Here is a 12,563-nt window from a genome sequence, read left to right as displayed (position 1 = left end):
CTGATAAAACATAGCAGCTGTGACAGGAGTTTGTCACTGGCAGAGTTGACAATTGTAGACAGTAATCTGCAACCATCTTTTAAAGAAGATACAAAAACACTAATCAAATAGGTTATTCATACATTAAAACTCTAAAGATAGAATATATCAGAAGATAAGTCAGTGAAGGTATTTTCTGGGAAACTGAGATATTATATGCCTGGAGAATTTGAATGAATGATCATGACTGGATTTCTATTAAATTATATTTCATATGTTAGAAGTCTTATAAACACCTGGTTTCTACTGGATGTCACGTGCTAGGTATATAAAGATTGATGACTTGAAATAAGAGAATTTGTGTTATTCAGGACCAATGAATTTATGTTACCAAGTACTGATGTTTCATATTATTGGCTAAGATAAGAATAATATTGGGCTTTGTTTTATGTTCTGAAGAGGAAAATAGATATTGTAATTATGCCATTGAAAGAACCAGACTTGTCTACCCACTATCCACATTGATAACTGTTGCACCACGAATAGCATTGCTTTGTATAAAGCTAATGGTTTTTTCCAGGAGAGTTCCTGACCTTGGCCAATACTAATGTATTTACTTGACCTCAAATTTTGATATTGAATAGATAGAAGAGACAAAGTTTGCCTGAAGAAGTAGTTGACCTTTGTAGAGATTTACCTTATGGCTGACTTGTTGCTAAGTAATCTACTGTTCATACCGCTCTTCTGCGCCTGTGCATTCCTTTTCCTATGTGGAGATCAGTGAAGCTATTTGCACAGCTAGTAAATAGTCAAGGAATCCAGATTTGATTCTAGAGCTAACCCTCTGAACTCTTCCATGTATGTTCCCTTTGAAGACATTTTCAAACATCATCAGTTTATGATTCTTCCTGATTATGGTTGGCATCTCATTTTTTTTAATGGTTCCAGGAAGGCTAATAAATTTTTCTTTAAAAATTGGTTCATTATTCAGGAGCAAATATCATACCTTCTACAGTTTTATGCTTATTAAATATAGTCAGTACACATCAACTAATTGATTTGTATTTTAATTTTTGGTTATTATGAGATTGAAAATTATTTTGAATATTTTCTCATGAGCTGAATTAATGTCCTGGAATATAAATTGAATTTGTGAGATAACCTTGGCAAGTAGAAAATAGCAAACCCATTGCCAAATGCTATTGTTTATGAGAATTAACTCTACAATTGTGTAACAATAAGAGAAGTTTTGCCACCTTCAGCTGTTTTCATAAGTGTTATTTAATTATGGGTGCAAAACCATAATGAAAAAAGTTTAATCATGGTTATCTTTGTGTTTTATAAACAATAAATGATTATAGTTTTTTAATGTATTAATTTAAATGCCAAGGGCAGAAACAACTTTTTTTTAATCAACAAAGACTTTATTTTATATATGGCTATCCAGTTAGTTCATGCAAAAAGAGTTGTTAATCAGTTCTCACTTAGAGTAAACCTGAAAAGCAATAAATTCGCTTATTTAAAAAGTCAGCATTGTTGCCAGATTGAACAGTTTTATTCTCATTTTAGAGTTTTTCAAGAGGAAATTAACCTTAACTCAAGTTTCTACTTTTTAAACAATTTACTTTTTACTCTCTATTTCTTGATTTCTCATGGCATGACAGTTATAAAACACAGCATCATGTTTTAAGAAAAGACCCAAGCTTGAGGTGATGTCATGTACGTAGAAAGGTTTTTTTGTTTTTTTCACCCCTCAATGAGTGATTAAGGTACTGGACAGTTACCAAATATGTTAACCTTTTTGTAAAGTATCATTCAACTGTTCTGTAGCTTTACTGGAATCACTTCTAGTAAGTCTGTAAATGTTGTATTCTTATTCCCATTCTTGTTCTTTTCAATACATGAACAGTGATCTTTTTGTGTCTGGACAACTTCACGTTTCTCTTTTACTTTTCACTCCAAGTACCTTGGAATCCAGATGAGTAGGATTTGTGTTGTATTTCACAGACAAATTACCAGCTTTCTTTTCCTGTTGGTAAGCAGTACTGACGAGCATATTTTAATCCACCTCCCCACCTGTTGTTTTCATCTTAAAGTTTGCCTCAGTTTTTTTTTAAAACCTTTTCCTTATTATATACGGCCTTATCACTGATTAGCTTCCTTCTTGCCAGCTTCCTTTGGCTTGTTCCCATTCAGAATAGATATGCAACTCTGGATCCATAAATCTGTTTATTACAGCAATCCTTTGTCTTCTGATTTTTATAGCATCTACTCTGAATTCTAAAATTAGGAAACTCAATTGACTACATTTAATTATTTTAAAAGTGCATTCCTTCCTTTTGGTTTATTTCACTAGCAGTTTTTCTGTTAATATTGCCTAGGAATTTAATTTGTTTTTAAGTTGAATTGTCTTTTAGTATTACTGATATTGAAATCCAGTACAGACTTTCAGAATTGATGCAAATGAATGCCTTACATTTACAGAACCTATGACATTTATCTTCTTATTTTATAACTAATGGCTTTGAGTGTCAATAGAAAGCAAAGCTTTCAAAAACTGTAACTATTTTTGAAATATTTCCAAATTTTATTATTGAATACTGAATGATACTTTTTGATATACAGGTTTGCCATGCAGAACTTGAATTGGGGACTTGTTTTCAAGCAGTAAATAGCAGAATTCAGCTTCAAATTCTTGAGGCACAGTATCTTCCAAGCTCATCAACACCTCTGACTTTAAGTAAGTGTATCAGTGTTCAAAGTACATCAAATGCAGAGAGATTACAATTCAATAAGAATGAAGAGACCAGTAGAGTGATGTCTTTCCTTTGCTGGATGCACAACCACGACTTGTGATACTTTAGTTGGCTAGGCCTAGTAACTTGGCCACCCCTAGAACTGAAGGTTTGAGGTCAGCCCTATCTCCCAGCTAAGAGGAAGGTAGAATTGTTCCTTTTTACTATGAAAGAAGGGAATCAACTATCTGGGAGCAGGCAAAGCAATAAATGTCCACTGTAACAATGAATGTCCACTGTAGAAAGGATAAAAATAAATGAAACTGAACATTCAATTCAAGAAGCTACAAAAACAAAAAATTGAAGGAAAGAAGTAAGCTGAGGTTGAAGTTATAAAATGTGGAGACAACAGCAGATAACACAATCAATGAAACTAAACTTTTTTTTCTTTGAAAGGACCATTAAAATAGGCAAATCTGTAGCAGGTTGGATAAAGCAGAAAAATAGACAAAACATGAATGATATTCTGAACCAAGAAAAGGATATAATTTTAAATTCAGAAGAGATTTGGTTATATATAAGGCAATACCAGGTGTAACAATACTAATTCATTTGTACATCTATATGAAATAACTGACTTTCTAAGAAATTTACTCAAGAGGAAGAAATCTAAAAAGAATAGCCATGAAAAGGGAGAGAACTCTCTCTCATAAAAAGCACTAAGCCAATATTATTTTACTGACAGATTTTACCAAACTTTCAAGGAACATCTGATTCCTTTTTTATATAAGCTATTCTAAAGCAAGAAAAAAAAGATGGAAAAATAATTTTGTTAGCATATTCTTAATATCAAAACAGATTAGATAGCACATACATAAAATTAACTCTACACTAACATCACCTATGTAGATAGATAGAAATATCCTAAAATGAAAGTAAGCAAATAGAGGGAAGGGAAGAATAGAAGTTTATGGAATTAGACAAAGAGGAATGAAAGGAAGGGGGGAGGTGGGAATAGGAAAGACAGTAGAATGAATCAGACATAACTTTCCTGTGTTGATATATGAATATATGATCAGTGTAACCCCACATCACATATAACCACAAGAATAGAATCCTAATTAGAATAAGCTATATTCCATATATGTATAATATGTCAAAATATACTCTGCTGTCATGTGTATCTAAAAAGAACAAATTTTTAAAAAAGTAAACAAATTCCATCTGGGAATAGTGAGTCATAAGGACAACAGTGGAAATTTATAAATACAATATATTACATTCACAGGTGAATTCCCTAGATCAAAACTAATGATCTCTATTTTATAAATTTAATGCTCAGGTCTCTTGGTCCTCACTCTGAGACTCCCTTCCTGGGAGTTCCCTCATCCCCTTCTTGTTACCCTGCAATCCCAGATCTATTACCTGATAACATGGCACATTCTGCTCGAGTCATAAGCATGCTGTGCTAGTTAGACTAGGGCATATGCTGAGGTGAAAAGCTATAGTAAATCTGAATTTTAGTGCAGTTCCCATCTTTGAAAAGTTTCTTTCCTTCACTTTTTTCCTGATTTTAATCAATCTTTATTTTTATTATTTCCCCAAAATTTATAATTATAATCTATGAGAAGCTTATTAGTTCATAAAAACTATTTTACCATTGTTGGAAGCTCTACATCTCAAACTTATTTAAAGAATAGATTGTTTTCTAGTGGGCATATGCTTTTAGAGTCTCAAGCAAAAAAATTTATCTATATAAAATTGTGAAATAAATACCTCATCTGTCCAAAGAGTTGGTACCTCTCTTTTGTGTAATCCTTTTCAGTGTATACACCTTTGCTCCTCATTGTTATTTATGCCTACAATTCTACTTGTTAATGTCATTCAGAATGAAGATTAAATTTGTTTGAAGTTATAGTAGTTACTTGTAAAATGCAGTAAAGATTATAAAGTTACTAGAGATGTTTTCTTTTATCAAATAGTAGTAGCTCATTGAACATTTTTAAAATAGCTTATTTATATATTTACATTGAACATAATATATATCTTTATGTGGTATTTAATTAGAATTTGTTTCATAGGTTTTTTTGTGAAGGTGGGAATGTTTAGCTCAGGAGAGTTGATTTATAAGAAGAAAACACGCTTACTGAAGGCCTCCAATGGAAGAGTAAAGTGGGGAGAGACTATGATTTTTCCACTTATACAGAATGAAAAAGAAATTGTTTTTCTCATTAAGCTTTATAGTCGAAGCTCTGTAAGAAGAAAACATTTTGTGGGCCAGGTTAGTAGGGGGATTTTATCTTTAATTTCTTCTGTGTATTTTTCTATGCATTTAGACAGTAGTTAACAAAAGGAATACGGGATTAAACTAAAGTTGAATAGTGTAAGATTTCTTAGTATAAATTACAATTCAGTGTTGACACAAAAATCAAATCTCATCGGACTTATTTCTTTAATATAAGTAGTTGGAATTTCTGAGCAATCAGGCTTATCTTTAAGCCGTTTTCTCAGCTTTTCAACTTTAAAAACTAAGATCAGTTTTTAGGTATTACTGACTCATTCCTTATGGAAGAAGACATTAGGTGTTTAAATTGTATTGGTTAAAACTTTGAATATCAAACTTACCTCATTTTGTTTCAGCTTCAATTTAATATTTAACAAGAGAACTTTTTAATTATATTAGATTTGAATTCCTAGAAAACAATTTTAATGATGGTGGAGATATTTAGATAGTCAATCCTAGTGTCTGGATTGTCTATTTTAAAATTCTTAGTAATCTGTATAGGACAATATAATACTGGCTTACTTGCCAACACTACAGGAACTTGTTTCCATTTATATTTTTTTCCTTATTTTGAATGGATTAATGGTAGTTTTCTTTTTTTTTTACAATTATTTGAGCCACATTTAAATTACTGGTCTAAAAGCTTCCTCTTCATAGTAAACTGTTATTAGTAGTCTATGTGTAGTCCTCAAATTATAAATATGATTTTTTAAAGATTGATATTAACTTTTTAACTCACTTTTTCATTTAATTTACCTAAAATGTTTATTTAAATGTAGTTTTGTTTCTGCATTTATTTGGAAAATAGCTTGAATTTGAAAATTTGTATAACTATATACTTTTGATAGCTATGAGTCCTATGAAGTCAATTTAGTTAAAAGTTTTTCTGGGTGTGGGGATGTGGCTCAAGATGTAGCATGCTCACCTGGCATGCGCAAGGCGCTGGGTTCGAACCTCAGCCCCACATAAAAATTAAAAATAAAGATGTTGTGCCCACCGAAAACTAAAAAATAAATATTAAAAAAATCCTCCCCCCCCCCTCTCTCTTTTAAAAAAAGTTTTCCTGTATCATCAAACCTTAGCTATCATGTATGAATGGAATAGGATTCTGGAATGTTTTTGCTGGTTGTCTGCCTCCAGCAGACTCTTGAGTGGCGTCAGGTGTCACCATAATGGGATAAATAAATGCAGGCTCAAGTTCTCCCACTCCTGTTTACCAACCAAAGCACTCTGATGTTACCTGTTTTATATGTTGGGGTTCTTTGTAAGATATTATTTGAAGGAAATTTTTTCCAGACCAAGAAAGAAAAGGAAAAATATTTGAAAACCAGTGAGTGATCTGCTCCAATCTCTTTACTCAGAGAAGTTAATTCCAAGGTTATAGCATTTGTTAATGCTAGAGCCATGGTACAGATTTTAGATTCCTTGTCCACCTTGTCTCCATGATATAGCCATTGTGGTGTCTTAAATTTACATAATACTATATAACTTTCCCAGGTTTATTCACATACATAACCTAAATCCCATAAGCGATAGACACTATGAAATTACTCTGGATCAAGAATGACTATTTATTAAATTTCAATTAAGTTTACAATTGTATTGAATAAAAAAGGTTTTTAAAAATACACATTCCTTATTAATTTAAATCATGATTAGCCTCAGTTTAATTCATCTTTATAAAGTTGTTTTTGAGTGGTCAGAATCAATTTTAAGTTGAGCTCCTAGAATAGTTGAATAAGAAAGGAAAGTTGGAACTATTTGGGGGGAAATGATTTTACAAAACTCTCACCTTGGATTTTTAAAAATATTTATTTTTTTAGTTGTAGTTGGACACAATACATTTATTTATTTATTTTTATGTGGTGCTAAGGATCAAACCCAGGGCCTCACACATACTAGGCGAGTGCTCTACTACTGAGCCCCAGCCCCATCACCTTGAATTTTTAAATTGATTTGGTTTATATGAAATAGTCTTCAGAATGACTAAACAGTTTAAATGTTTTAGAATTTAAGTCTCAAACAGATAAATTAAATTTACTTTTGGGAAAATGTAAAGTTGTTTACTTATAAATATGTAAACCAGACTTCAAATATTTTTATCAATAAGAGTAATAAACTGTTTTAACTCACTTGTCGTAATTGTGTCAAGTTAAATGATTGTACTGTTCCTTTACAGATCTGGATAAGTGAAGACAGTAATAGCACTGAAGCAGTGAACCAATGGAAAGAAACAATTGCAAATCCAGAAAAGGTTGTTACCAAGTGGCACAAGTTAAGTCCATCCTGAAGACTTCACACATTAATTTGGTGAAGAAACAACTTGACATTCTTTTAGAAGACTTAGAATTTTAATTTGCTAAAAATTATAATAAATTTTATCAAATATCCAAAGTGAAGGAAATGCTTTAAAACAGTGCCAGAAGAGACAAAATAAAAGCGTAGTATTATTATGGCAGTTAAATGACTTATAAAGTCTATGAGAATATAAGCCATACATAGGAATTTATGTATTATGTTTTTTGCTTTTGTTTTTTTAAGTTTTACCTAGATATTTAAAACCTACTATAACAAGCCCTGTTAGTACTACTAGACAGTTAGATGACTATACCTTTGTTCCAGTGCTAGGCATTGTTGATTACATTTTTGTTCCACTGTTTACCTCTTCCTGTATATTTTCTCTCAGCAAAAATGAATTGAACCATTTCAGTTGTTTTCTACATTTGGGGGAAGATAGTGCCCTGTGTTTATAATTTATTACCTATAAGGCATTACATTGCTATTTTGTAAACTACTTACTTCCAAGAAACTTCAGAAATAGAAAATACATTTAGACGAGCATAAACAAAAACACCAAAAGATTGAAGTTTAATTGGTGACCCAGAATTATACATATTTTGCTGTTTCTCTCCATTAGATACTTTCATCTTTTTTTTTTTTTTGGAGTTAAAATAAGATTATCATCCATATGGTCCATCCTAACTAGAGAATGAATAAGTTTAAATAGAAAATATTTTATGATAATCATTTCCTTGCTTTTAGTTTTTAAGTACAAATTACTTGTTCTGTAATCTATAATGTTAGAGTATTTTGTCATGTTTTTTATAACTATACCTGATAACATTATAGAGCAAAAATTTTCTATTGTAGGTTTCTTTCAGTTGCTTATTAGAACTCAGTATAAGGGGATAATTTCAGCATAGTTGTCCATATGAACTATGGCCAAAAGCAACAGCTTTTTGGAGAAACAAATAACCCTACTCCTAATTTAGCAAAATATGATTTTATTTTTGCTAGTAAGTAGAATATGTGCTCTGTGTTCTTTGTCTTCCATTTTTCTTTCTTTGTTCCAAACATGCCAAGAGATAGATGGTGATATTTTAGGCCAGAGGTATACCTTTCCATAACCTAAACATTCACTTTTCATTCTAATTCCTGTGTTCTATGTATCTTATTAAAATTTCCCCAAATAAACACCTAGTTCTCTTGCCTAGATACTATCTCCACAAGCTGCAAAATGTATCAAGTTTATATGCCCTTTGCTTCTGTCTAGATTTTATGGTTCCAGTGGTGTGATAAGTATTCTCTGCCACTGTACATTTTGAAATAAAAATTTTAGATTTGTGAAAAATGGTATTTTAGATAGTACTCACGTTGACTTCTGGAAGAAATTACCCTGCGTGGTAGTGTTTTGAATCTTTGGGACAAATGCAGCTAATTTTGATTTTTTCATTTGTTTTTTTTTAAATAGACTATTTTTAGAGTGGTTTTAGGTTCACAGCAAAATTGAAAAAAGAGGTACAGAGGTTTCCTACACAACCCTCTCCAGTACACAGACATACACAGATGAGGTACAACCTCTTTACCCTGTCAGCATCCTGTACCAGAATAATACATTTGTTGCAACTGATAAACTTACATTCATACCATTATCACCTAAAATCTATAATTTACATTAGGACTCCCTCCTGGTGTTTCACATTTTGTAAATTTTAACAAGTGAATAATGACATGTATCATTAGAATCTTTTCAGAGTGGTTTCATTGCCCTAAAAATCCTCTGTAATACAATATTTTAATAGCTATCAAAGAAATAAATGTATTTATTGGCTTTTAGATAATAAATAACAGACTTTCTTGCTTTAAAAAAACTAGAATTTTATTTTAGCAATTTTCTGTGTTTTTAATTCTTGAATTTAATATATGTAGTCATGTACTTAACTCAATTATTTAATTTGTAGTATTTAAATATATGTATAAAATATAGTTTCTTGGTTTCTTAGGATCCCAAATAAATCATAAAAAGAAAACTTCATTTAAACAAACTTTCAGATAGGAAAGTATTGGTAGAACTAAGACCCCAGATATTCTAATTGGTATTAACTTAAACTTTCCAAAGGTGAAGAGATATTGAATATAGCTGAAATGTTCATTTGATTTCTTGAAGCTTTATGTAGAAATATAAATAGAAACATGCTCTTTCTTAAAAATTTAACCTTTTTAAATTTTTTATTTATTTGTTTATTATATGGTGCTAAGGATTGAACCCAGTATCTCAGGCAAGTGCTCTACCACTGAGCTACAACTCCAGCCCTAGAAATACCGTCTTTCTGTTAACAGCCCCTCATATTGTGAGAAAAACAATAGGAACTGGTAACAAAAAATGAGATACTGTGGAAAAACCACTTCCCTTTCTTTGCATTTGCTTAGGCTTTTCTTGACCTTTACCCAGCTATAATAAGGAAAAGGAAACCAAAATGATTCTGGGTGATCAAAGGGAACCATGGAAGGATTCATGTTGATAACTGATAATTTACATGATATAATCCCTAAAATAGTATTTATATATTATAAATAGTTAAGTAACTACAGCCCATGTCAAAATATAGCATCAATACTTGACTTTTAGTTTTGATGATTCTTTAAGCAGAACTTATTGAGAAATGACCAAGAAAGTATGTCAGTTTAAACTCTTAATCAGACTGTTAAGAAACCAGTGGGATTTTGAACATATGTAATTGATCTGAAAATAACCTAAAGTGAAGTTCTGTTTGAATACAATTACATGAATTTTTTGCTACCAATGTACTACACAGCCTAGTGAAAACACTTTCCTACCAAAAATTTTCATTGTTTGTTTAATAAATTTTTGCTTATTTATGAAGGATTTTCAATTTTTCATTAAATTTTAACTTTTTTCTTACCATGGGAATAAGGGGTATTGCACTCAGAAGCACCTAACCACTGAGCCATGTCCCCAGCCCTTTTTATATTTTATTTAGAGACAGGGTCTCACTGAGGCTAACGATAAACTTGCGATCCTCCTTCCTTAGCTTCCCGAGCTGCTGGGATGATAGGCATGTGCCACTGTGCCCAGCTCAGGAACGGGTATTTCAAAATTATACATCTTTATTAAATATTTGAACTTTTGTTCGGTGTTTCTTCAAGTATACTAAGAAAGGTGCCAGATAAAATATCTGTGTATCTAATGGTTTTTGAAGAGATTTTCTGATGTTCTTGTTGTATAAGTGTAATTCTTGTTAAGAATTAAATTTCAAATTCTTTCATTTCTAGGTTAAGCGCTTAGTTGAAAGAATTGTGAAAAAAGGGCCCATGTAAAATACCATGTCCATTTTGAAATATAGATAGATATTAAGGGAGTTAATGTAGCCCTCAAAAACTATACTTAATGTTTTAAGTGGCAACTTTTCTGAAGATAAATCCTGCCTATATTTTTAGTAATTTCTTAATAGAAAAAAATTTAACTTGTTTTCCTGATTTTAAAATTTTTTCAATTTCTAAAAAGAAACATCTTTAAAAACATTGATCACAGTCTACATTAAATCATAGGATTCTGACAATGGCAGTAGGTATCTAAAAAGGGAAGTTTTATATTATATGTCTTCTTGGATGGCAAGAAGGTTGCCAGTTCCATTCTGAGCTAAATCACTGAAGGAGATATGTCTTTAAATGATGGTGATATTTGTTGTATTGTTTTTCATATTCTTATCCTGTGGAATTTGTTTCTGGGTCATCCATCATCCTTTAGTTTCTGGGAGAAGAAAATAGATAAAAAATGTCTGCTCTTCATGGTAAGGCTGGATTTATTTTAGCAGAAATAAATTTGACTGGCTGTGGCTCTAAATTGACTTTCAGTTTGATATCTGAGTCTTTAATCTTTATTGATTACACAGTATATGGAGTCTTGATCACGAAACAACTACATTTTTAATGAGCAATAAGCTATTTTGTATAATATATAAATATTAAATAATAAATGCTATAAGCCATCATTGTTTATTTTGAGATTTTTATTTTAGTAGGGGAAATTAAACCATACAAAGCTATGTTATAGTATAAAATAGGATTTGAGGCATGGATAAAATGCTTTGGAGGCTCAAATAAAGTAAGAATTAAATGTAGCTTAAGGAATCAGGAAAGATTTGTTAAATCCTGACCTGAAACACACAAAACAAGCAGATTGGTAGCACTATTATTCTTGATCACTGACCTTACCTACCTAGCAATCTTACTTCATTTCTTTTGTCAACTGACTCACTGAAAAAAAAAAAATTCTTAACTTCCTTCCACTTACTATCCTCTAACCTACCTGCTTTTTTCTTTACTCTTAATAGAAAATCCTCATCTGTCACTGGGACTACAGGCATGTGCCACCCACCCGGATTAAAAATCTTATTTCTTGATGTCAAAGAAAATAACATTGAATTCCTTCAGTTACCTACTGCCATATTTATAAGCTTCTTTTTACCCATATCCAACTTCTTCCTCCTCTTCTTATGTTAAAAAGCAATTCCTTCCTTGTAAATTCTGAATCCAATCATTTTGGCCTTTTTTGGACACTGATTCCATTTATTAAACACATGTTCTTCTATTCTCTGAGCCTTTGTTGCTGGATTCTTTGTATCATTGTTCAAACCCTGGTGCATGATTATCTCAAAATTGCTTGTTGATATGTTTGATGGAAAGGACCCTATAGACCTAATATTGGTGGTTAGATTACTATATTGACAAAGGAAACTGGGAATTTGCAATTGACTGAATGTTTATGTCTTCCCACCCCAAATTCATATGTTGAAATCCTGACACTCTCCCCCCCAAGATGATGGTATTAGATCATTTGGGTGGAGCCCTCACAAATGGGATTAGTACCCTTATTACAAGAGAGCTGAAAGTGATCCCTTGCCCCTCTGTCAGGCTGTGAGGAAGCAGCCTCCACCAGTCTGTGAGAACCTCGATGTTAAAATTCCAGTCTCCAAAATTGGAAGGAATAAATGTTTGTTCTTAATGAGCGTTTATGTTATTTTGTTAGATCAGCTCATATTAAGACAAAAACATTACATAAAGCAGGAAATGGTGTATCATGTCTTTCTAAGACTCCAAATTTCCCTATGTATAGCCAGTAAAGATTCCTCCTAATAGCAGAAACTCACTTTTTATACTCAAAGGAATTTTTATTCCTCCTTCACTTTCCTATCACCTAGCTACTCCCATGTCTACTTGTTCAATAAGTGTAACTGGTAGAAAATAGTCCCAACAAATCCTGA

The 12,563-nt window shown here is 31.6% G+C and overlaps 1 protein-coding gene across 3 annotated transcripts in view; it reads left to right on the top strand.

The window, feature by feature from the left end:
- The window catches only part of Tc2n (tandem C2 domains, nuclear), a 41,294-nt gene extending 30,147 nt beyond the window's left edge, over positions 1 to 11,147 (top strand). For all 3 annotated transcript variants that reach the window (XM_078050726.1, XM_078050724.1, XM_078050725.1), the window contains 3 exons: positions 2,605 to 2,719; positions 4,796 to 4,995; positions 7,178 to 11,147. In XM_078050726.1, the coding sequence (XP_077906852.1) occupies positions 2,605 to 2,719; positions 4,796 to 4,995; positions 7,178 to 7,288 (426 nt within the window). In that variant the 3' untranslated portion in view covers positions 7,289 to 11,147. The remainder of the gene's footprint in view (positions 1 to 2,604; positions 2,720 to 4,795; positions 4,996 to 7,177) is intronic.
- The last annotated feature ends 1,416 nt before the right edge of the window (positions 11,148 to 12,563 follow it).

The sequence above is a fragment of the Ictidomys tridecemlineatus genome, chromosome 5 (assembly GCF_052094955.1).
Source record: "Ictidomys tridecemlineatus isolate mIctTri1 chromosome 5, mIctTri1.hap1, whole genome shotgun sequence".
NCBI lineage: Eukaryota > Metazoa > Chordata > Mammalia > Rodentia > Sciuridae > Ictidomys > Ictidomys tridecemlineatus.
This window is presented reverse-complemented; position numbering and strand designations above follow the sequence as displayed.